General features: G+C 37.0%; 2 protein-coding genes across 4 annotated transcripts in view; one reads left to right on the top strand and one right to left on the bottom strand.

Moving 5' to 3' along the window:
- Nucleotides 1–260: 260 nt before the first annotated feature.
- On the bottom strand, nt 261–13888 carry LOC124155911 (RING finger and transmembrane domain-containing protein 2). Its single transcript, XM_046530129.1, has 6 exons — nt 13506–13888; nt 12929–13427; nt 12397–12574; nt 8343–8496; nt 4292–4507; nt 261–2444 (listed from the first exon to the last, which is right to left on the bottom strand). The coding sequence occupies exons 1-6, from the start codon at nt 13707–13709 to the stop codon at nt 2124–2126; spliced, it is 1572 nt and encodes a 523-aa protein (XP_046386085.1). The 5' UTR covers nt 13710–13888; the 3' UTR covers nt 261–2123.
- A 79-nt stretch (nt 13889–13967) lies between these two features.
- LOC124155910 (small G protein signaling modulator 1-like) overlaps nt 13968–24846 on the top strand; it is a 269608-nt gene continuing 258729 nt past the window's right edge. For 2 of the 3 annotated variants that reach the window (XM_046530126.1, XM_046530125.1), the window contains exons 1-2: nt 13969–14237; nt 14328–14371. In XM_046530126.1, coding sequence (XP_046386082.1) covers nt 14219–14237; nt 14328–14371 — 63 coding nt within the window. In that variant the 5' untranslated portion in view covers nt 13969–14218. Of the gene's footprint in view, nt 14238–14327; nt 14372–24846 lie in introns of all 3 variants that reach the window. The other variant, XM_046530127.1, reaches the window with a different exon arrangement.

Below are 24846 nucleotides of genomic sequence, written 5' to 3'. Positions count from 1 at the left end.
ACATACCATAAGTAAAATTCATATTTGAAATTTCATTTGAAAAATATATGCATTATTATAAAATCGGGTTTAAGCATGCATGCTTAAATGAACTTTTCTTCGGATTTATAAAAGTTAAAGGATTACACAATACGCTCCAAATCTAATGAGTACTAACATTTAGTAAACTAGATAATGCTCCGTGATCACCTTTACATGGAACAACATTATGAACAATAATCATAGAAATTATATGACATAATAATGGTACTATCATCCAATAAGGTTTGATGAAAATTGTATATTTTCAACAAACTTGAGCAATTATGAATAGGAATCTGATATGCCTAAAGAACAACCCAAAAATACAAATTCACCAGTTCACTTAACTCATATCCATTATAAAATATGATGAACCAGAGACAATGGAATTACCTCACCAGAATTGTTGATGCAAGAAGAAAGATATAGAAATGCACAAAAAATTACCCATTAGACCAGTTATAATGCAATAGTACCAATGCAAAATTTCAAGAAAGAGCTACAGCATTTTTGAAAAATATGTGTACGATTTACAACATAAAGACTTTTTATGCATAGATTTTCAGCTATACCAATAGGACAACTAAAAATCTTTGTAATATTATTATAAACTTGCCATGACCTTCATAACCTCTTTTAATGAAGAGATGAGTTTTGTAAAGTAATCAAAGCTCAAAATTACACTTCAGAAAAAATCACTTTTTGCCATAATACCTACATTCACATAGCCAAACTATCCTCAAGATAAGCATTTTATAAAACATAACAAAAAAATTGTTATTTGATGTATTATGCTAGATAGATGATAGTAAACTTATCAATTTTTTAAAATACATCAACAAAAGATAAGTTTCCTAACCAGAAGTTATTGCCATAATTTGAATAGAATAATATTAAAGAGTAAAAAATATATATATGGAAAATGATATATGTACATAACTTTTATTACTGATGCAATGATTCATGAATTAGGGGCTTCTACTTGAAACACCAGGTAATAAATATATTGGTTCACCAACCCCTTAAGAAATAAGATACATGACAGTACCTTTTTAATGGGATCGATTCACAATCCTCCCTGTTAAGTAGGAATTTAAACAAAATGAAATTAGCAGCAAGGGGAAAACTCTTTCTTTGATTGAAAAGAAAACCTCAATAATAACAAGCTGCAAAAGTAGAATTCAATTCTATCGGCCTCACTAAAATACGGTACTGCAAAAGCAAATAAAAATAATAGACTAAGTAAACAAGGCTATTATAACCATCTGATGTCAATTAGATAAATTAATCAGGAATGGAGTTGATGTAAATTTGTTTTTATGACAGAATCTTTCATTATGTTGTAAATTAAGATATGAATTCCATTCAAACTTCACACTAAATACTTTCATGCAATGTCTAAAATTTATTTCTGTTACTGAATTTACAACACTATTTTAAAATAATTATCACACCATAAGATTAGTAGGATGACAACACACTATACTTTTTATTTTAACAATCTCAAACGTTTCTTTCACGTATCATCCTACTCATATTCAACATTTTATACCCTGCATGAAAAATTTTATGTAACACAAACTTTACTACACATCATCAAATATAACAAGAAAAATAAATTTTCTTCATAAATAATTTACATGTTAGAGGCAAAACCAGCAAATGCATAAAAATTCATTTGCCAAAGATGCCGTTAAATTACATAATTCTCTGACACCATTACATCAACAGTGAACTTTCCCACAAACATGTTAGCTGTGCTCAAACTCCTCAGTTTTTCTACCAGTTTCTTTGGCTTATGATCGAATTTATGAAGCAAAAAAATCACAGCCCAAAAGCACTGCTGATAGCAACAATCATGTTGACAACCCTGACCATATTCCCAGAAGGAAAACTAGCATTCATGAAGGCTGACACCATGCCTTTCAAAGCAGCTGCACTTGCCTATACTAAAGGCAACTGAGAATCCACAAGAGTTGTTAACTTTATACATACCTATATTCTGTGAGAGACACAGAATTAGGGTTGTCACCAGCACCATTGCAGGTGGATTAAATTAAGACCAAATACCACATTTTTTAAAAGATGGTTCAAAGTAGTGCTCAATAAAACTGAATTACATGGGTTGTATGTCCATCCCTCCACATTGGCATTACTTCATCTTGGTCTTCTTCTTCTTCAGGACCAAGCTCAACATCTCTAGGTCGCTGACTTCTTCTTGAGTGATTGGTAGTGGGAACTTTAGCCCGACAGAGAGGACAGCTCCGCTCTCGGTCCAGCCAATGTAAAATACAAGCCTCACAGAAAATGTGACGGCCACAGCCTTGTGACAGCAAAATTGGCGAGGTAAATGAATCTTGACAGATAGGACACTGATCACCAGCCTTCATCAGCTGCTCAGCCGAGGGCCTTACACCAACTTCCTACCATGAAAAGTAACACCAATTTAACGAAGAGCAACCCATCGCTCCCACAAAATTGAATAAGGAACTATGATCAGTAATCATATCCTACTCAATCAATTTCCTTCTAAGGTTTTGCTCATTTTATAGAAACCACTGGCAATCTTGCTTTCCAATGCCCAGCCAAACCCATTTCCTCCATCGAATATGAATACAGGCTTCATGTCAAATTTTCATTTTCAATCTCCCTTAATTTTCCCTCACTTATAGTCTGAATTTTTTAAATTTCCATGATTTTATATCAATGCCGTACATAGTGATTCAATGAAAAAATGCAGCAAAGTACAGTGGAACCTCGTTAAAGCGAGTACGGGCTATTGCGAGACCCCCGCCATTACGAGAGATAGCCCATGCACCGTCAATTGACCCTATAATAAGAATGTAAAAAACTTCGTTTTTACGAGGCCCTTTAAGTGTTGGCACTCGCCACAGCGAGAGTTTCGACGGAGAGATCGCAGGAAAACCTTCGCCAAGAGACCCTTATCTCTGTAATTTCTTGTGATCTGTTAGAAATGAAGTTAAAATGGAGTGCTCAGTCTCAAATTCATGTAGTAAACTGTAGTTCGATAAATAAGTAGTTCATTTTGTTGAAAATATTGATATACATATATGATAGAAAAAGTCTTCCAAGGCAGGAACGTTATACAACCTTCCACCGTTTTTGACTGCAGAAACAAATGTAATATGTTATTTCACTTAACTGCCGCTTAACGTACAGGAACAATAAACATACACCAATAGAAACATTTGAGGCATTAAATAACCCTGATACAGTTTTATAAGTTAATTTTTGAATTTGCAGTGGAAAATACCAAAATAATAGAATGATTACGTAAATGCACTAATTAAGTGCATAGAAAAATGGCTTCGTCGGTTGTGAATTTGCATAATGATTGACAAAACAATGCTTTGTATGATTTTTATTCAGTGCGGCGCTTATAAATTGTTTGAATAGTTAGTCGTTGTTTGAGTAAGGAAATTTAGTGATGCAAAACAACATCGCCTTTCGTCTGGATTTATGATTACATTTATCGGATATAATTTATCTGTTCCTGTTCCTGTATAACTGTTCCCAACAGGTATATTGGCTATTATTTGCTCCATCTCCGGTAAAGCAACAATTTGCTGTAGCGAGTGTTTATTGGAGCATCATGAGATCTCGTTTTATCGGGGTTGCACTGTATTTACATTGAATTGAAATCAAGCAGCAGCAGTGGTAGCATAAATGAAGTAAAGTAGTACCAAGTCAGCACAATGCAAAGTTACCCAGCCGCGATGGTAAAATACCCACCTTGATGCTCGAATGCAGAAATGCTCTGTGTGTTCAACCATGACTTTCACCTTTTTGCTGCACCTCTCGAGTTTTATCCTAACCTAATGTAATTTCCCAGTAATTTCAGAGACTTCCAGCCCCAATTTTTAATTCCTCCAACTTCCCTTACCGATATCAATATCATGTTAGCCACAAAAAGTCATCTCTGAAGCTACCTTATCAACTGCTCATAGCATTGGTAACAGTGACCTTTCTGACTTTTTAGTATTTTTCATCTATTACCACACCACCGAAAATAGTAATGTTTGGCCTTTATGGGTGCGGTCCAATGAATGCTACTTTCACAACCAGACGCTACAGACAGAAGTGCTCCGACTTTGAATGCTTTCATAATTTCAATTATTAAAGAACAGGTTTTGAAAAAGTAATTCTAAAATTTACGCATCCAATCTGTACCTGAGAATCCACCTAAAGATAAACATTCATAGATAGCGAATACCTATTCACCACAAAGGGAAGAAAAAATTTATCTTACCAAGTCTTGCATCACCATTGTTAAAGCTGCTCTCCAAGCTTTGACTTTGCTCACGAGCTCATTAACTTTGGACACTGCATATGCGGCACAGAGAAGCACCCCAAATACTTTTCCCGAACCTTGATATGCTTCCATTAGGAAATACAACCACGGCTGAATTGGGCATAGACTTCGGTACGCTTGTGATGTCGTTTCAATGAAGTGAAACCACTTCCCCTGTAACCACAATATTAAAAATGAACAATAACAGCATTTATTCACTGATTCATGTACCAAAATTTAGTCGAATAGAATGTAAATTATGATTATAAGGGACATGCAAGAACTGTGTGGAGAATGCGGTGTAGATTGCTGTGAGTGAATGCGGAACAATGATTTTACCTCCATGAAATAAATTAACATCACAAATAGATCATACACAGTTAAATGAATAGCAATTTTCTACTTTCCTAGACAATTTAATACTCCAGTAAATGATCACCCTCCCACACTCCACTCCTCAGTTCAATAACACTTAGTATCCAATCGATTTTTTTTTCACAGCCACCATCTCCGACCCCTAACTCAAAAGACTTACGGCTGATTTATAAACATAACTTGCAATAAATTACCAGTAAGGAGCACTTCACAAGACATTCTAGTACCAATATGTCAATAGCAGGGTTTTTGGAAAAATAAGTGAGTAACATGGCGTAATTAATTAAGAAGCTAGTGAAGAGTCTGATCTGGAGTGATGCGCTTAACAGTGAGAAAACACGGGCATCTAAAAAAAGAGGACAAGAGAAGAGGAGGAACGACGCAGGACTTGACATGGTGGGTAAGAAGAGGGAGCTTCTAGAAGAGATAATGAGGAGACAGAAGGTTTGGATGAAACGAGGTCTTCACAAGAAGAGAATATTGCATTAACATAGAAAGGAAGGAAGATAATAGGATTTTTACATAGAATGAAAGGGAGTCAGCCTTTTAGTGTAATGAAGCAGCAAGTCCATGAAGGGAGGGGTTACTGCCACAATACTTTGGCCGATTTCCAATCCACGTAGTATGCACTCATTCCCTTTCTCCCTTGCACCCTACTCCCTCACTAATGCTCTACTTGCGCCATATAGTGTGAACGGAAATAATGCGAACTATTGACAATAACGAAATGTGAAGCGCAGGGTAGTGTTAGGACATCAGGTGGTTGATTTAAGAATCAATTTCACCCTGCTTCTTGGTTTGTTTACGTTTTTAATTTAGACTGCTTAGTATTTTGACTTTTCTGGCACCGATCGGATGCTCTCTCTGCACATAATAAATACAAAATTACTTACAACTCCAGTTCAAGATTTCGGAGTTTTCCATTGGTGCCATTTTCACGTCCTTTTCCTCCGAGGGCATGTTAACGAGGGAGCATCCGCGTTCCCTTGTTCATTCACCCTTGTCCACTCACCATTCTCTTGCGCCCTCGCCGATTGGATCCACCCTTGCTGTCGTCACATCCGTAAGTTGACGATCGAAAAGTGCATGAAGGGTGAATAATTACGAATTGGAAAACGGCCTTTGAAAATACTCCATGCAAATCTACCTTGATTAGCAGAATAGCTTCATTCATCCATATTGGAATGAGAATCCAAAACGAAGGCATTATTTAAAACTTAAATCCTCTTTGCTGATGATTTATTGTTGAGCTAGGGCACAGTTTAATATATTGTGCTTTATGCCAGACTTGTGACTCTATCAATTAGATACTGACTTAGCCAATACATATTTTTCAAAATTGCCACAGTTGTAACATGGAATGGAATAAACAAGATCACTTTTCATTATAGCAGTAAAGAGTTTCTAGTTTTATAGATAAGTATATTGTTGGTGGTGGTTCTCGGGTATTGCTGTGTAGAAAACATTTTCACTCAACTTTTCACTCCTCCTACTGGGAGCGTTATCAAGAGAATGGAAGGAATTTATTCTCGTCCCGAGCTTATATCTGTTTTTCGTTACCCATTGTTGGCCCGGATTTGAATTTTAGGTGATAGCCGTTGGTCATTATATTGGGCTAGGAACCCTCTCCATATACAGCTGAGGTTATATCCATCCTCCCTATTAAAGTTGTTAGGCCTTTTCGCTATCTCGATGGATTCACGTATAAGACGCGGATGATGTTCTTCCGTCTTCGCCAATACCCGTGTAGCGTTAAACATTATTTTATGCCCAGGGCTGGAGGCATAATGTTCAGAAACAATGGGTAACGAAAAACATATATAAGCTTGGGACGAGAATAAATTCCTTCCATTCTCTTGATAACGCTCCCAGTCGGAGGAGTGAAAATGTTTTCTACACAGCAATACCCGAGAACCACCACCAACATAGATAAAAGAAGCTGTGAAAATCTTCAGACGAAAATAGATAAGTATAGTTTGTAAGTTTTTTACAGCTCATCCTCAATTATTTTTCTTTAAAAATTTTTTCCTATCTGTTCCAATGCACTACCATTATGAATCATACTCCTGAATTTGTAGTAAGGAGTGATGTTGTGCCCATCAACCTGACTATCATTATAATTATTTATCTTCTGCTTGATCTCCAGCAATGATTGGCGTGTTTGGGGAAAGTAAGTCAAGCCCTATTTGACACATTCTTTCTCAGGAAATTATTACCTCTGTACATATTTTTCCATGAAAAGTGTGGTCACTGAGCTTTATGGCTCAAAGTTCCAAAACTATAATGATTTTCTTATGGAGTGGATGACGTGACATGAAATTCAAGTATTTATCTGACTTTCTTCCACTAGTTAACATAATTAGAGCCACAGGATTTCTTAAGATTAATTTATCTAGGAAGGACATTAAACTTTTACTTATTGTCTATTTCCTATACTTGCTGTGTGAAATAATACATTTATGATTATCATAACACCATGGAATTTCTCCAAATTAAGAAGTTGCTAAAAGTTTAATAATGGCACATGGTAAATAAATCATGTTCTCTACTTCAAGGTGCTACTGATTCCCTTATGATTCCATACATTTTATTGCAATTTCAAAAGTTGAAGGGCCACATGCGGATTTATGGAAATAACTTTCCAGTCTAATTAATGTATTTATGTAATAGGATTCAGCACATGACTGTAACAAATACACTAAAAATGATAACGTTTTATGCATAGAATTCATAGAGTTGCAGCAGTCAGCGACTAACATCATAAAAGAAATATTCTAACAATGTTTTGTGGAGCAAGTACATATCTCAGTACCTTCAAGAAATAATTACAATCAAAATTCAATGGTTTCATTCCAATTAATTCTAGAAGAATATCAACATTTTTAAAAACATCTTAATGCTCTAAATGGCAATTAAGTGCTGCTATGTTATAAATACATATATTTATTCCATGACATGCTCCCTTTTTATATGCTTCACCCTTCGTGACACTCAATGATTCTTTTTTATAGCAATGCACTAATCCACAAGGAAGTCTTGCTTTCTGTGCTTGAACTGTATGCCTGATTTTTCATACAGGATCTCTATATCAAGTAAGGATTTCAAGTCACATATTATAATAACGAAGAAGCAAATTCACATTCATCACAAGTTATTGTGCCCACACAGACTTCCACGATTGTCCAGGTGGATGTTGCAACTCTGATAGTTGTCTAGCCATCAGTGTTTACCTATCCTGTTTTAGAAATCCGACCTGTGTATTCAAAAATAAAAAAAGGAAATCCACCTATCGCTAATAAATTATGTTGATAGACACATCAAAATGGACAACATAGATTTAGAAATGATACAAAAACAAAATATTCAACTTAGAAAAAAATTCTTCTGTTTTCTATTGTCTATTTACACATTCTATTATACTTTCCATTCCTATCACCTGAAAGTGACATCATAATCAAGCTTAGCTTAGAGTTCCAGTCTAACTTAAAATAGAATTCAATACAATTGCTTTTCCGTTTCCAGTCTGACCTGCTGCACAGGGTCAGAACATACCTTGAAATGGAAAGAAAACAGGAGAGTGGACATATAAATCAATTTCTTTCTGTGACTTATAAATCAATTTCTTTCTACTCACTCTTTTCTGATATGCTATTAGTGATGCAGGAAGAGCAACTAAGCATCCTTTCAAAATGACAGTGATCATCTTCAAAACGAAGTCTGTAACACAGACCAGCCAGAATAAATCTGACATAGCTAAGGGCTGGCTATAAGGCGGGATCAAAAATAACCTGAAAATAAAGTTGCAACAGATTATTCAAATGATCTTAAAACCAGTGTAAAGCTAATGTCATAAATATTAATCACTTTAAGCACAGACAAATTTTTTTCCATCCATAAGTCAAAAATCAAAGTGCCACATGCCAATCCTAAGATTGCAAGTTAAGGCCACCCAGACAATCCATCACAATATAATGGAAGCAAGAATGGTTAGTTTAGGAAGACAGTAAACCCATTCATTACTTATTTTACTAATAGTTTTCACCATGGTTCATCATCAATTCTTTACTTTCAATTTCTCGGCAAATACCACTGTAACACTCATGACTATTATGGGGATATGGATTGAAGAGAAAAAAAGAATGGTAGGAAAGGGATTTCTGGAGGGATATGGGGATTGGCCAAGGAACTGATTAAGTGATAATCCAACAAATGGTTAATCAACCATCTGATAACTGACACCCTACTGTACTACATATGTATATATAATATAAATTACACAAACACAAAAAAATTGCTAAGGCCGTAGCTTGATCTCAATATTATTTGGTAATCTAAAATAAATGGTTATGAAAACTTAAGTTCCAACCAAATCTGGGATTTCCATTGATACCTTATGCTTGAATCACACTATGCCTTTTCATTCACAGTAGCTCAGTTAGGGGCAATGATAGACCAAGTTATGGCTCTCAGTCACCATATTTTCTCACGAAAATAGGAGGGATAGGGTTCCTAGTACATTATAGCATCAATTGAAATCACTGTAATTTACATCCATGAATATACACATACAATACCCATAGCCAAACTGTTTGCAGTATAAAATTTGAATGATGATGTGTCCAGTTGATGATAATAGGGTGATTTCCTTTTATTTTTTTATTGCCTAATTCGAAAGATTATTACTCCTGGAGTACGCATTTCACACTTTTAGATTTTTAAATGACGATAAATTTTTCGCTATAAAATGAAAAGTGAAAATTTTCAAGCGCGCGAAAATGCGACGGCTAAGTATGAATGCCAGGAAAATCCCGTGTGACATCTGTATGGCTCCCGCTTTCACCGTGTGAGGTGACCTTGGGGCGAAGCTCTGAGTACTGATATGATGCAGGCTGCTAGCAGGTAGCGCTTGGCTTAATTATGAATTATTAATACCTTATCAACCGAAGGAAACTTTCCGACCTTAGCCAGTTTTAATAGGTGATTATTAAGACATGTTTCCCTGAGCTCTGTGCCTCATGCATGCATTGGTAATCTCAGACGATGTAAAACTCCTATCTACTCGTACAGAAACTAGGGGGCTTATTATGTAAGTCGTAACTCTGGAGCTATGGAGCAATAAGAGTTATGATGGCTGCCATAGCTCAATTTGCGATTACAATAGTCAAAATAACTCCGACAGGAGTTGCGAACTGGAGCTATCTCGGGGCTGGGATAACGCAGGCTTCAGGCCCGTCCTTATGATAACTCCAGCCCAGCTCCTGCCTGATTTCCTTCGCTTCTCAACTGTCATTTGTTGATGTCTGCCATCGGAATCTGAAGGATTTGGCAATGGATCGACCAATAAACATATATTGGGGAAGGATGATGATGGTGTTTGCGGAGTATGTAAGAAGGAGGTATAATATGACACTAAAAAGGAGACGAATAAGGGATTCCCACAATCCGATCGAATGAAATGGAGACCATTTTCGAATGTTTTTCAGAGTGTCAAAAGACATTTTTCAATATCTCTGCCAGTCTCTGGGACCCACGCTAAGGAAACGCAGAATATCTGGACTAAGCGTGGAAAAACAGATAAATATTATTAAAGATTTTTCATTATATCACTATGGACATGCGTAATGTTCAGTGGCGCCGACTCCATGGGGCCTGAGGGGGCCCAAGCCCCCTCAAAAATTCGTTATGGGTGAGAGGAAAACATGTGTCAGGCTTGCTGATTTTCCCCGGAGTGTCCAGATATCGATATTTGAATTATCAGGGGTCTAATGTTTATCATATGACTCTTCTTAAATGCTTAAAAAACTTAAAACTCACTACTTATAAAATTTCCCGGGGCATGATCCCCGGTTTGGGCCCCCCCAATATTTTTTATAAGTCGGCGTCCCTGGTAATGTTGAATCTTCCATGCTAACGGAAGAGAAGGAAATTCGACGTTTCATATTATATTGGACATTTTTATTTCAATTATTGGTATTACATATATGTGTCGGTGTGTGTTCAAATATCTTCGTTCTGTTTGCATGATTTCTTCATTTGCGAATGTGCAGACTATAGTGTTGGCATCTGTCAATCTCACTTGCACATTTTTTTAAAGTGTCGATCAAATATTAAGGTTTGCAGCTTCACCCCACATTTTATTCATTGTTACCTTCCCGTTTATTCCTTGGAATATGCCAAGGGCAAAGCTTCTGTGGTCACTCATAAAATTAGTGAGCACCACGCACTGCTTCCTGCTCATTTTCTCCGACCTTTGCCAGTATCTAAAATCGTATTCATTGCCAAAATAGCAACATGGGCAGAGAATAGGTTTGAATTCGACGATAAAAGAATGACTGTATACAATGGATGACATCTAACTGTATATGAATAAGCTTTAAAGAATAAACATTTCAACAATGTAGTTTATATTAATTATTTTACATTAAATTACGAAATACAAGTTTGGGACTCCATTCTGAAATTCACGTTAAATGCGCCTGCTCAGAAAAATTGACTATCGGATACCTATGCTCCTATTGGTTGACTTACTTCTAGAGACTTGCTTTCCAAATTTTTCATAGCCACTGTAGCTCCGCATTCTTTCAGAGACTTCTCGTAACTCCAGCCGGTACGTAATAGGGTTGGAGCTACAAATCAAAACAAATCCGGGCAGAGTTACAGATAGCTCTAGCTCCAAGTCAAAGTTACGTAATAAGTCCCTAGGTCCCTGTGACGTCACGTGGAGTGGCATCGCATGGGCGCCAATCTTGCCTTTTTCAAATGCGGTTAAAATTTAACTAATAACTTCAGGCTTGACTTTGTGAAACCTCTCCATATTGGAATTAAGGAAATAAAACTTTGTAAGGTTCACTGTTGTTTAATTAAGGGCACGACCTGGTTAAAATTGACCATAGCCATTCACCTAAACTGGGATTTCTAGAACCAAATAATTTGTATTTAATGAATACACTTATGGTGGGTAACGAATTGCAATCAATGCCTTTCGTTTTCATTGATGAAGGAAACTAACCTATTGCCACCCATATTGACGAGCTGGAGAGAGTAATTATAATGAAAAGTAAAGAAAACTTTGTGATTCCACAAAAATATTTAATGTACGACCTAGGTTTCCATGTATGCCACATCATCATCACCAGATGATGATGTTGGCATGTTGAAACCTAGGTCGTCCATTACATATTTACGTGGAATAACAGAGTTTCTTTTAATCTTCATCATGTTAAGTAGATTCCATGAAGTTATGCATGAAGCAATTAATAATGAGAGTAATTATTACAAAAATGGCATTAGCGATATGGAAAACTATGGCTGGGCTTCAATATAAGCTGAGCTCCAATGACCATTCCAAGTGCCAGGGAAAAATGAATGATATTCATTCTTTACAAAGGAGGACTTGTTTCAAATGGAGCTCATAGAATTACTTATGATTTAAGAAAAAATTTGAATATGTCAACATGCCAGACATTCTCTCGAAGGAATGAAAATAATTATCAAAAATAAAAATTACATTCTGGGTAAAAATTTTCATGACATAGGCTTCGATAAAAAACATTGATTCAGAAGGATAAAAATGAGTACACAGCAAATAGCTATAATTCATATGCCAATTGATGGAGAGCATATGAAGAAGTTAGCTCAGATAACTAGTCAGTAGAACATATCTATGACTAAACTGAAAAATATCATACCCTAGGTGCATCCGCTGATCTTGAAATATGTAGTATATGGAAAATATACAGACTAGCAGGTTGAAAAACACAAAGTACAAATTTCGGACACTCCTTCTGGATTGCTTGCCAGCTTCACGTTTGACCATCAAATTACCATAGCTGAATGCCATCAGCATGCCAGATAGCACCAAAATGCCTGCAACATAAATTTTCCAAAATTGACAGTTTCTAATGAAAGACAAAGTAAAAACTGCCAACATACTTTTGAAATAATGAATGAGAGAAATCAGATAGGTAACACAGTTTGGAGGTGAGGTATCATCAATACGTTCATAATGTAAAGAGGAAAAAAATTCTCAAATTTATAATCTGATAAAAATCAAATAAATATTAGATTATTATATTTAATATCAAAGGAATAAGCAGCACCTACAACAATGCCCTCTGTCATGAGGTAGATACTCAAAATCAATGAAAATATGGATTACAGATAATACATTGGGCAAATTTTACTTCAAATAATAAAAAAGGAGTTCAATTATTTACTTACCAACTCTGTGATCATATATTCCCTTGATTAGAAGTATTAAAACAAATGGAAGGTACTTAAATACCAATTCAAGAAATGCTCTGGTTTCCGGGCTTTGCCTTAAAACTTCACTCACAGTAACGGTTCTTAAGCTAAGAGGTGACGATGGTTGGGCATTCGAAGGAGCTGTACTTCTCCCATCGTCACTTCTTTCGTTAGATTCATTATTACTGTTCACACTATTAGCAGCATTACTTCCAGAATTCATTGCCTCACTAGGTAAATGGTTTTCATGACGAGGATTATTATTGATGGGGTTCTCCGACCCGGCACCATTAACATCACCCCTCTGCCCATTGCCTATCATTTCTTCCACTTGTGGTATTGGATTAACAACGGAGACATTAGTGTCTGCCTGAGGTCTGGCTGGTCTAGGATACGAAGTGGTTATTACGGAATGACGGTCAAAGTATTCTTCAGCAACTCTGGCAGGATGCGAGGGTTCGTATCTCACCTCATGCTAAACCAAAGAGAGAGCGTAATGCAATGACATGAAATGGAAGATTTGACTAACATGAATAAGTTCTCGAACACTTACCTGGGAACTGTTTCGAGGCAAATAATTCCTCATTTGCTCCCGAATGGCATTGCATAAGTTCACTTGAAAAGAAAGTCCTGAAGGTGAGTTATTACTCCTTGAATTCATCATTCCGTCGGAATTTAAACGAGTGAATATAATTCTGGAGGAATTATTTCTGATATTAAACATTTGCGGAGATGAAGATGCATTTTCGTCTGGCATAGCGTATTAACCCATATATGTCTATATAAATTTTTCACGGGTTTCCTGAATCACGCATGCAATGTACACAGGAATACACTCAACAAATACTAGATAAATATCCAGAAACAAAAAGTTGACATCTGATAACAAACTTTTTGGTGTTCTTCGTATTTATCAACGTAGTACCTTCAGATGCCACCAGATGGCAGAATTTTGAAGCCGTCGTAAACGCCTTAAGACAGTCTGCTGTTTTTGCATCGTCTGCCAAATCGTCTGCCATTGGAGGCATTGGAGGTTGACAGACGTTGGGTGCGGGGTCGGTGTTGTGCTGCTGACTTGTGTGACAAGATAGGGTGTGCGAAGTGAGAGTTCATGTGTGCTACAGGTAGGACGCAACGTAATTAATAACCCTCTCGCTCATCGAAGGAGTGGAAATCCCATTCATTGGTCCTATGATGTAGTGAGAGACATTATCGCTCTACAACTAGTTTTGGCGCTTTATTGAAGGGGAGAGTTCGGCAGTAACCATGGCTGTGACTTCAGCAGGTGATTACGAGCTCATAGTGGATTCCTTTTATTAATTATTTTTGGTTGTTTCTCTCGTTATTAACACTCATGCTTGTTTTTTAATTTTAGATGAAGTCTTCAAGGAAAAACTCATCAGGAATGTGAAGAAAGAGGTGAGTAATGGCGTTTTTATATTTTAATGTGAAGCCTATTATGAGATACTTATATTGCTTGGTTTTGTCGGGCAACTCGAGTGATCATTATAAGTGGGTTTATCCTTGATCTTGTAAAGTATTTAGTATTATTTTGTGTGTATATTGGTTTTTATCACTAAAATATCATGGCCTACGCGTCTCATTCAAAACATTCTTCAATGAAGCATAACAATCTCCAAGGGCCAAGTATGACGTTTTCCTGGAGTTATTATTTGTCATCATAATGAAGAATATGTTCAAAAAGTCAGTGAATATGCCCGCGTAGATTTGGGCTTTTATAGTAAATAAAAGGGTGAATACAAGCTGGGGTGGTTTATTTGTTTCTCATTGTGATCTTCACGAACAGTCCTGTGTTTATACATGGCTGCATCGTAAACTATGATTCGTGAGAGAATTACCATTTCCCGAATTCGTCTTTTTTTCCTCCCCGAGATCATATTAATGTGCAATCGTACTTTGCCCCGCTTGATGGCTGGCGGCTTTCTCGCTGTAATTTACCGCCACCATTCGTATTTACCATCACTGTTTTATTTTTTTATTTTTTGAAACGAATCTCATGTAGTCTATTCACAATTGTAGTATCATCTTTAAAAATTTTAAGGGCATTGATGAGACTGGAAAAACCCATATCTTTCGTTTCCAAAAACGGCTTTTTCTTGATAAAAATGGTTTCGTCTTTTTGCGTCAACATTCAGTAAATTCTTCGTTCAGAGGGAAGGTGTTGGTTGTAACTGATGGCGTCGTGTCTAGTTATTTATGCTATGTAATTATATGTTACGTTTTTGCATTTTTAAACCCTTGAACGTATCAATTTAAAGCACACCCTTTTTCAGTACTATTTCCTGAAAATTTGTGATTTTTGTTCAAATTAATCAATTTAAATGATCCTAATGTCAAGAGCATTTTGCTTCATTTCTTTCGTATTAACATTGCTGGGGTTTACCCTGACTTGGAATGTCTCTATCCAATTTTTTAAAGTATTTCCATTTTTTTAAATTAACGTACCCGATCTTGATTTGATGTAAGTTGCAAGGCAATGTTAGCAATCTATGGAAGTCCTCTTACATCTGGCACCAATCTGGTAAAAAATTTTAACGGATTTAACTTTGGAGCCTTAGTTGACTTGTTGGACGTCGAAGGAAAAAGGTCATAGCTTGTTTGTTCCTTATGATCGTAATACCGTGCAATCGTCTCTTGATGACGAGTCGATAATCTGAGGCGTTATGTTATGCACGCCTTATCACTAAGTTTGAGGTATGAAGCCGAAATGTACTGTCCTATTCGCGAGTATCACTGATTAAAGCTTACCTCTATCACCATTGCAAAGGCGTAATTCATTCGTGGTATAAATAAATGACAATACAATATCTTTGCTCTCGGTGGAAGAAGGGCGGACTCGGTTACCGGCGTGGGAGAGGTAAGCTGAGGCGTGGTCTTTTCTGTAGCATCACGCGTTATTGGAGCACCAACTGGTTGTAATGATTCATCTTCGAGTTGGGTGTATCCTTGCTCGCACCTCAAGTGCATTAACTTTTTATAAATATGGAATAGATTTATTCCTTGTAATGACATTGAGAAAAGATGACACTTTTGTGTCTAGTAATGGGCTGCTGCTTGGCTCGTGCATTAGGCGTAATTAACTTTTAAAAACTCGTATTGAAATGTTTTCGTCATTAATTAGGCACGTCAGTATTTCATTACACAGGAATTCTGGTAAATTTCCGCTATGTCACGCCTAGTCATGGCAAATGCGGCTTTTTAGTGAGCGCTGCCTAACCTCGCACAGCACGCTCCAACTGTGCCGCTGGAACTGTGAAACCCCGTGGAGTCGTTGCGGTGTTAGGGGTGATAGGAGTTGGTAATGATATGGGGGCGAAAGGACGGGGTAATGGATAAATGAATATCGAAAAAGGAGTGGAAAGAGCTCTGAGCGACCTATTGACATGAAATAATAGTTTTTAAAGTTTAAAAACGATTTACGTATACCTGCAGCATAAAATACTTGGGGCGCACTGACAATGAGTAGTGCTAATGGAATGGGGAGCGGGACCCCTTGTGATACGAATCTGGTGCCGCTGATCTCTTTCTGCGGGGTAGCACGTTTGTCCGGACACGGACATGGTGACAATCTCCATTAATGCCGAGCGTTGCTACGTCACTTGATTTCGGCTGGCATTTTCTGTAAAATACAGGAATCTTTCTTCGCAAAATTCGTACTGAAAAATATTGTTATTCCGCTTTGCAACTGGCCAGCGGCTTGAACTGATTTTTTTATGAGATGAGGAAGACGATGGACGGACTTATCACCTGGAGGATAACTACTGTGAGAGGGAATGGTCAAAGTGTCGTAATATGTGTTCTCCCAAGGCTGGGAGTAAATTACGGAAAGAGATGGTAAATAAATGGAATGCACGAAAAATTTTATTGCGTGTATATTTCCATTCATTCTAAGATATCAGAAATGGATTTCACAGTGAATATGAAGTAATGATCTCTACGGCCTTGACAGGTAAATGTTAATTAAATGCTCCGAAATCCTTATCCGTTTTACGCCGACCGAACAATCTCCGGGTCGTCTAAAACGGATTTCACAGTGTTTTTGAAAGTTGTCAGACATGGAAGGTTGGACTGCTACATGCCTTTGCATTAATCCTTTCACTCGTGCTGCCTTAATGTTACTCTTTAATTTGAATTTCTTCGATTTTTACCAGTTGCCATTTGTGGAAAAGGGATGTACAGTAAAATCCGTTTATAGCGTGGGTATCTGTGGACGAAGTGTGTGCCCTCGTCATAATCCGCGTTACCAGGGCAAACTTATTGGGAGGCAAAGAAAAAATTTATGAAACCAAATTTTTCCGCAAATTAATTTGTATTATACAATTTAAAAATGAAATCTAATGTTTTTTATGGTCTATTTTATCAAGGGTAATATAAATAATCTGATAAATATATTTTCTTTTCGTGCAACAGTTTATAGCCTTTCTTAGCTCCTTTTTATTACCAATTCATCAGCTTATTTCTTAATGTTGCGGTGAAGCAAAACGTATGATGGAGGTAGAAATATTAAAGTACTTGACCTGCTGCGGTAGTCGGAGGGTGGAAAATGCCGGCGCGGGTCCATTTCGTGGGTATATGAAAATAATGAATTGGTTAATTTTAGGGGCATGGTGTCACAAGATTACGTTCCCGACCATGCTGATCGTTTGACGTTGCCCTATAGGAATACTTATTGGCCGACACATAGGTAAAATTTCCACAAGTAGCTACCAAAATCATTTTATGAATGCCTTTGGGTGGGCAAAGCAAGACCGAAGGAGTATCCGAAACTATGGTTCAGTTGGACGCGGTATATGCGATTTTTGCTTATTTTTGGGAATGACGTTTTGTCGTAAAATATGTCGTTGAAATTTGCCGAATTCGCACTGGGAGGACATAAACAAAACCCGAAATCGAACCACGCATCTTTGTATTGTCGGCGCTGTAGGTACTCTGGAAATGTCTTGATGTTCATATGGCAATGCAGTTCATTAAATACGATAGCACGAGTATTTTTCTTCGGAATAGCCTGATTTTCTTGTTTATAATTATATATGAGTTAGAGTGAAATGCTTTTATGATGTGCGATAACTGAAGTGCAGGGCCAAACCTCCCTGATCTCTTGCGCTCACAGGTATAAATGTCTAGCGATTCCATGAATAATTGTATATTGATTGTTATTATTATCCTTTAAATAGTGAAAATCCTTGAAGAGGGAGTTAATGTCATTCATAAATTATTAATTCATGAACATTTATCAGTAGAATACTGGTTTCTGCGGCTCACTTTGCCATACCATTTAGCAAATTCATTATGCATTCACAGTAGTGTTGCAGTTATCTTCAATAGAGGATTGAAATTGTTGAGCTGGAGCTATTAAGTATATTTTTGTACTCCACATGAATTTCGCGTCTTATTTTAGATTATATTAAGGCATCACTACCTTATGTTTAGAAAAAGTGCTCAGGATATATTATTGGCATTGAAACCGCATACTAGATGTATTCTTTTAGTAGGTAGTAACAGCATAATCGTCTCCCTAACACCCATAAATGGAATCCAAATATAATTCTTGGTGACAGTACGCATGATTTATTGCGTCAAAACCAAGGGATAAGAAAGACAGTTCGGATATAACGAGGCATTAAACACCGTTCCTTTATCTCATACTATTAAATCTAATGTGCCTCCGATGGAGGTAGACATGATGCAATCGTACCTATCTTAATCTATATTCTTCACTTCATTGACAATTTACTTGCTCTCATACAGCGTAAATTAAGAGTTGCACTCTCAAAAGCGTTTACCATAGCCTACCACCGCATTACACCTTTGTATTTGGCTTTTTATGCACGAAATAACGAGAGTAGTATTAAGTATTTAATTTATAAATGAAATCGAGGCTATATTCTTGAGGGGTCGATCACTTTGCCTCGTTAGCTCCTCGACAAAATGTTTAATTTCACGGCTTCTATGTTTGCATGGATTTCGCTATTCAGGTCTTAATGCTGTGCGGTTGTATCTATTATTAAGGCATAATAGAAAAAAATCCTAGAACACCATTGCGTGTGGTTATTGCTTTAATAGCATGGAAGATTTTCAGTAAAATTTTTAACTAGGAAATCCTGATTCGATTACTCGGTAAGCCAATTTTGTCTCCGAAATGCTAAAATCCTGCTGATGTTGATAGTTCTTGAGTTTCTTGAATTCTTCTGCTCGTTGACCCTATCAGTGGACGATTCGAGCGAATTTTGGTCGAACATATTAATTCATGAGTTCATTACTTTCAGCATATTATTAGTTCGTTTGTTGAGTGTTAGTTAGTGTTATAACGCTGTTTCGAATACGATTTTTCTTTGTTAGATTTTATTTAGTTGAAAAATTTTCGAGGTATGTTTTTAATTATTTGTTTTCTTTTCTGGTTGAAGGGCAATTTATAAGATATACCTCTTTCTCACTCAATATTTCTTACCATGTACTTATGTAATTTGTGGTGTTCTTGAGTAAAATTCTAACTTCAATATTATCTTAATGGGGGATTAATTTTAATTTTTGTTTTATTTTCCATTTTTACAGTTAAATTTCGTTTGACAGTTCACCTTTGTCCTCCTGGCATGCTCGGTGTAGGTGATGTTAAGTTATCAGGCGTGGTGTGATTATGGATATCACTTACAAAATTTTAGCAAATAATGTATACCGGTGAAATGAATATTAAACTATTCGTTGGTGTGAAATCTTATTTGCTTGCACATTTCTATGCCTTTGTACCAGACGATGGAGTACCATGTCGAAACCTAAGTAGTACATATAATATTTACGTGGAATTACAGAGTTTTCTTTACTTTTCATTATGTTGAGTAGATTATATAAAGTTACGCTTGAAACAACTAATTGTATTCGGTTACCTGCTCTTTTCTGTAATTTATGGTTATATACTGACTTGACAAACCTCATACTAACTTTAACGTAGGCACATTGATTCATGATATGCCACGGCGAGTCTAGATAAGTGATGGGTTCTTGCAAAAATATCGGAGTACATACTTGATTAATCCACATTGCTGAATCCTCGTTATCAAATCGAGTGTCTCCTAAATCTGAAACCCATCACTCTGACCGCGATTCATATGCCGTTCTGCGAGAGATATTAGATCGACAGGGTCTGTGGTTTTGATGAGAAATGGGTGGAGCGTCGGGTAACTTCTTTGTGCTCTCGACGAGACCAGCTCCGCCCACGTTGGCAATCTCTCTTCTCTTGGGCCCTCGAAGTAGCCTTCAAGCATGTTGCGCAGTTGCTACGTGACAGTTTTACTTTTCTCGTCTAATTATGCTCTCTGTACCCTGAATGATCATCAGGCTGGATGAAGTAGATCTCAGCGCACCTATTTATACATACACCTTAATTACTGAAGAAGAGGGGAACCCTTCTGACATAATGGAATTCAATCAGTGGCGGACACAGAAAAAACTCGGCACGCCAGAAAAAACAGAAAAAAAATGTTCGGCAATACAAGCGGACCCGCAAGGGGGGGGCGCGCGCCCCCGGCGCCCCCCATCTGTATCCGCCACTGAATTCAATCCATCATACAGATTATAATAGAGGGATTGATACGTGAGATGTTTTGCTTATGGTGGACAAGGAAATGGTTTTGTTCGACTTTTTGATGTGTTCCTGGGGTTTTGTCTGTATTAACTGAGTTAGGTGTTAGCGGCAAAAATTAAAAATGAAAATATGTCAATAAATTCTCCCTCACTTTAAATTCTCAGTTTAACCCTCTATTCACTACGACTTCATGAAGCATTTCATTTGCGGGAATCATGGAAGGAATGCCCGAAGATTAAGGCATTAAACCGTTGTTATCTTGAAGGGGCTTGGCGGTTTTATTCATCGGTGTGACTAAGGTGTATTCGTTATGGAGATGGAAGTTATGTACCAATTCTTAGGAAAATGAGTGGGCAATATAGTGGGACCATAATATCAATACAATTTGGTAATTCCTGCCATGGACCTTTGATTATACTTTCACTATCTTCGATTACAGGAATGCATTTGTTTTGGACGCATAGCATTTTAATTCTTTTAATTGATGCTAGAAGTGTAATGCTATAGGTAGGTGATCGGTTTTAATATTCCATCTAATAATTTTTCGATGAATCTAGTTCATTTTGTACTGCCCTGAGGGCAGTGCCCTCTCAAGCACTGCTATAGTTTTTGCTTGACAATTGTTTGCGAAACTATATTTTTTTCTGCTGAGCCTGTCTCTAGCTAGGTACAAAATTTCATCGACCTTCTACCTAATTCACAAATCGTAACTGTATTTTCACATTCTTCTCAAGTCTCTGTTCAAAATTCGTCCACTATTTCCACGGCAGAGTGCAACTATCAAATTCATTTATGTACCTCATCTCTCTACTGCAACCATCTTATTTCCTCCGCTTCTAATTATTTGAGAGCATGGAGCAGTTTCTGGCAGGATGTATTCGAAAATGATGCTGAATTTGTTAAATAATACTCCTTTTCACATTAATTCTACTTTTTTTCTTATTCTGTATGTATATGTATCATTTGCATACAGCCAGAATTATTCCATTGTGGTATTCATAGTTGCCATCGGTGTTGATTTCATATAAATACATTTATGCATGAGTAAGTTATTCCTCATGACCATATTAACTAGTAGAAATTATTGAATTTTTCATTGACATTTAGTATTCATAAATAAATTTCCTACCTTAATTATCACCGCCATCATTTTCTAGGAATTTGTTTTCCTTATCATGCCTTCATGCTTTAAAAGTCATCCTTCCTAAGGTTTTCAAAAATTAAATTAGACTAACACCTGATGATGATGCTGCTGCGCTATGGCAAAGCGCTTTTCAAAAATACGAATCTGGAATTTCGAAGTTATATTCTTGAATACATTACGTCTTCGCCTTGATTATTTTGTTTCTCTTCCTCACTGAATCGGAAATATCATGCGTGTATTTACTTGGTCTGCCCGGCGAATGTTGTAACTTGTGGGGCGGATGACTACAAGTCAGTATTTCATTTTTTTTTAACTATGAAGACTAATGCATGATGATGCTCTACTGCATAAAGGCGATCTACTAAAATCGATTTTGGATTGAGAAAATTGTTTACTTTAACAAGTTATTTCAGGGGGGCTTATCATTAAATATTGATTGCTCCACTGCGGCTTAATTGCTTTGTCTCTTTTCCTTGCTACCTCCGTAACGTCTTGCGAATATCTTCCTTTGGTCCTGCCCGACGGATGAGATAACTTGATAGACGGATGACTGCATGCTTGGCAGTTTTGGGTATGGTCTAGGCAGTTCCTCGATTGATGTGTCGGTGCGTCGTGTGCGTCGGTTTCTGAAAGACTATGCAGAGTTCCTCCGGCGGGAATGGTTGGGACCGTAAACCCTTTTCGTAGCTTGTGCAACTTGATTGAAGATCGTGTTGAGAGGATTGGATTGAAGTGAGGGATAGTCGAGGAAGCATGAGCGTCACCCGAGGACGCGAGTATTGCGGGGATGGGTGGTAGTTAGGGGGAAGACAGAAATTTGATGAGGAAGCGGTATAACGGCGGCGTGTATGTATCGAGGTTTCCATGACAACCAATGAGGAGGCCGTAAGAGGCGCTATAACCAGCCATGCTCCGCTGCGTCGGAGATGGGGTCAAGTTGGTGTCGACAGTGCTCTGGAAGGAGGGGAAGGAAGGTGGAGTGGGAATTAACTGGGGTGGGGGGAGTCGCCAACCATCGTCAGCCCCCTTCCCAACACTTGCTGATCCTCTGTGGTTCTGGGGTGAGGTGTGTTCCTTCACTGCCTGACCGATAACTTTGCTGCGCCACAGATGAGGAAGTCGCCTTTGCTTTTAAACCTGTAGTAAGGGAGAGATCTCTGGTTGATTTTCGTTTCTAGGAAGCAATATTTCGATAAAAAGGTACTCTCTCAGGCAATACTTAGTGGGAATACACTATTAAAAGTGCCACCGGCGTAGTTTTTCACATGATAAATTTGCAAAATTCAACGTATGTTTCAAATGTGCCGACAAAATTTTTGGTCTTCGCCTGGACATGACATGCACTTTGAAACGCTTAATGACTTACTGAATTATCATTATGAAATGTCACAATATAAGCGCTACTATGTAAAGGTGATCTAAATTACTTTCGTGTGTTATTTTTTTTCATTTTCCGTGTATCGAGTTTTATCATGGGTTTCCCACTTTAAGAGGACAGTTCATGAATGGAGAAACCACATTTGAAATTTTCTCTTCTATTTTCAGTATTGCTATTCGATAAAACGTTATAAAAGTATTATTACGGAAATTCATTGTTTGACCATCGCACGCTATAAAGGGGGCAAGTAAATGACACTGGGTAAGGTTGTAATTGTAATATTCCCTGATTTTCCTTTCGTGATGTTATGTAATAAAATTGTGGATGAGGCTTGAGTTCATATATGAAACTGTAACAAGGCTTAATAAAATGTACTCATCAAATAGCATCCATAGGTCAAATTAACCTATTTTGAGCCAGTAACGATGTTGAAAAGGGGTAAGCTGGGTTATATCATTCTGCAGTCAACCCCTACGGATAGCGTTTTTTATATAAAACTCATGTTTAGTTGCAGTTCTAACAAGCGTTTGTCAAGATCATGGCTCATGTTACTTCCTTAAATATTTCCCATCATAATTTACAGTGAATTATTTATTGATAGCAACGATTCCGTCACTGGAGTAGATTTGATTCTACGTGGCTTTATGTATTCCATTTTATTTCAGCTATGAGTTTTGCGTTCATGCTAAATTTAAGTGACCATACGACTTGGATAGGGGTGAACAATAACTAAATTTCAGTATAATGCAGAAAAATGCTTCACTTGTGCGATGCATTGTATTTCTTTGCATAAATTAATTTTATTTGGCTCGCAATCTTGTGACATGGTAATTATCTACACCTTGTATCGCGATTAGAACTTATTGTTGGAGGCATTTCGTGAGAGGAAGCAGGCGTCTTATCTGGTTTCCTGCTGTTTTTTTCCCTTCCCTCTTATTCTGGAGGGTTTTCGGTGGTCGCTGACGGGGACAAGGTTGGAGATAAGGGATCGATTGCCGTGAAGGTCGTGCGGCATCCCAATGAAATATGAACTCCACCCCGTGAGGAAGGCTGGGTTTGCGCTGGAACTTGTTTTTTAGTGTGCAAATATTTTTGCTTCGGTACTTATGTTTCTTCTTTTTAAAAATTACATGATTGATTTATTGATAAAATTACATCGAATGGATGTATGGCTATTCTTCTGATAATGTTTATTTCATAAAAATATTGACTCGTTGTTTTTTACTTCGGGTTGTATGGAAGTCTTTATGAAGGTTATATTGAAGGTTTTTCTTTGTATTTTTAATGTTGTGCGCATATGCAAACATTCATGTATATAATTAATTTACTACTTACATTTACATTACAGGTGGTCGATTTCTCCGATTATACGTTATTAAAATGGCGATTCGGCTTATACGATCCGATTGCGAATTATTTAGTGATGAAAAAATATCTAACCTAACCACCTATGCAATTTTCCTGGTACTAATAATATAAGTTGAGTTTTTTAGACGTTTTGGATGAAATCCCTATCCATTATTGTTCCAGTAGGTACAATCCAGGCAATTAGAGAAATTCTGAGATATTTAATTTTTGGGACTTTTTCACTCGCAGGCAAAATTATTTAATTTTTAAACCAGGGAAATAAATAATGATAAAGAAATTGGTTTATGGTGCCTCATTTTTTATTCTTGGTGGTTTTAATGTTTGATTAAATATCTATACCGTGAATTACATGTGGAAATAGCAATCACACTTGGTCCGTCCGCTGTTCTTATCGCCCTTGTCTG

The sequence above is a fragment of the Ischnura elegans genome, chromosome 3, assembly GCF_921293095.1.
Source record: "Ischnura elegans chromosome 3, ioIscEleg1.1, whole genome shotgun sequence".
Taxonomy (NCBI): Eukaryota; Metazoa; Arthropoda; class Insecta; order Odonata; family Coenagrionidae; genus Ischnura; species Ischnura elegans.
Note: the sequence above shows the minus strand (reverse complement) of the source record. Positions and strands in the feature narration are given on the sequence as shown.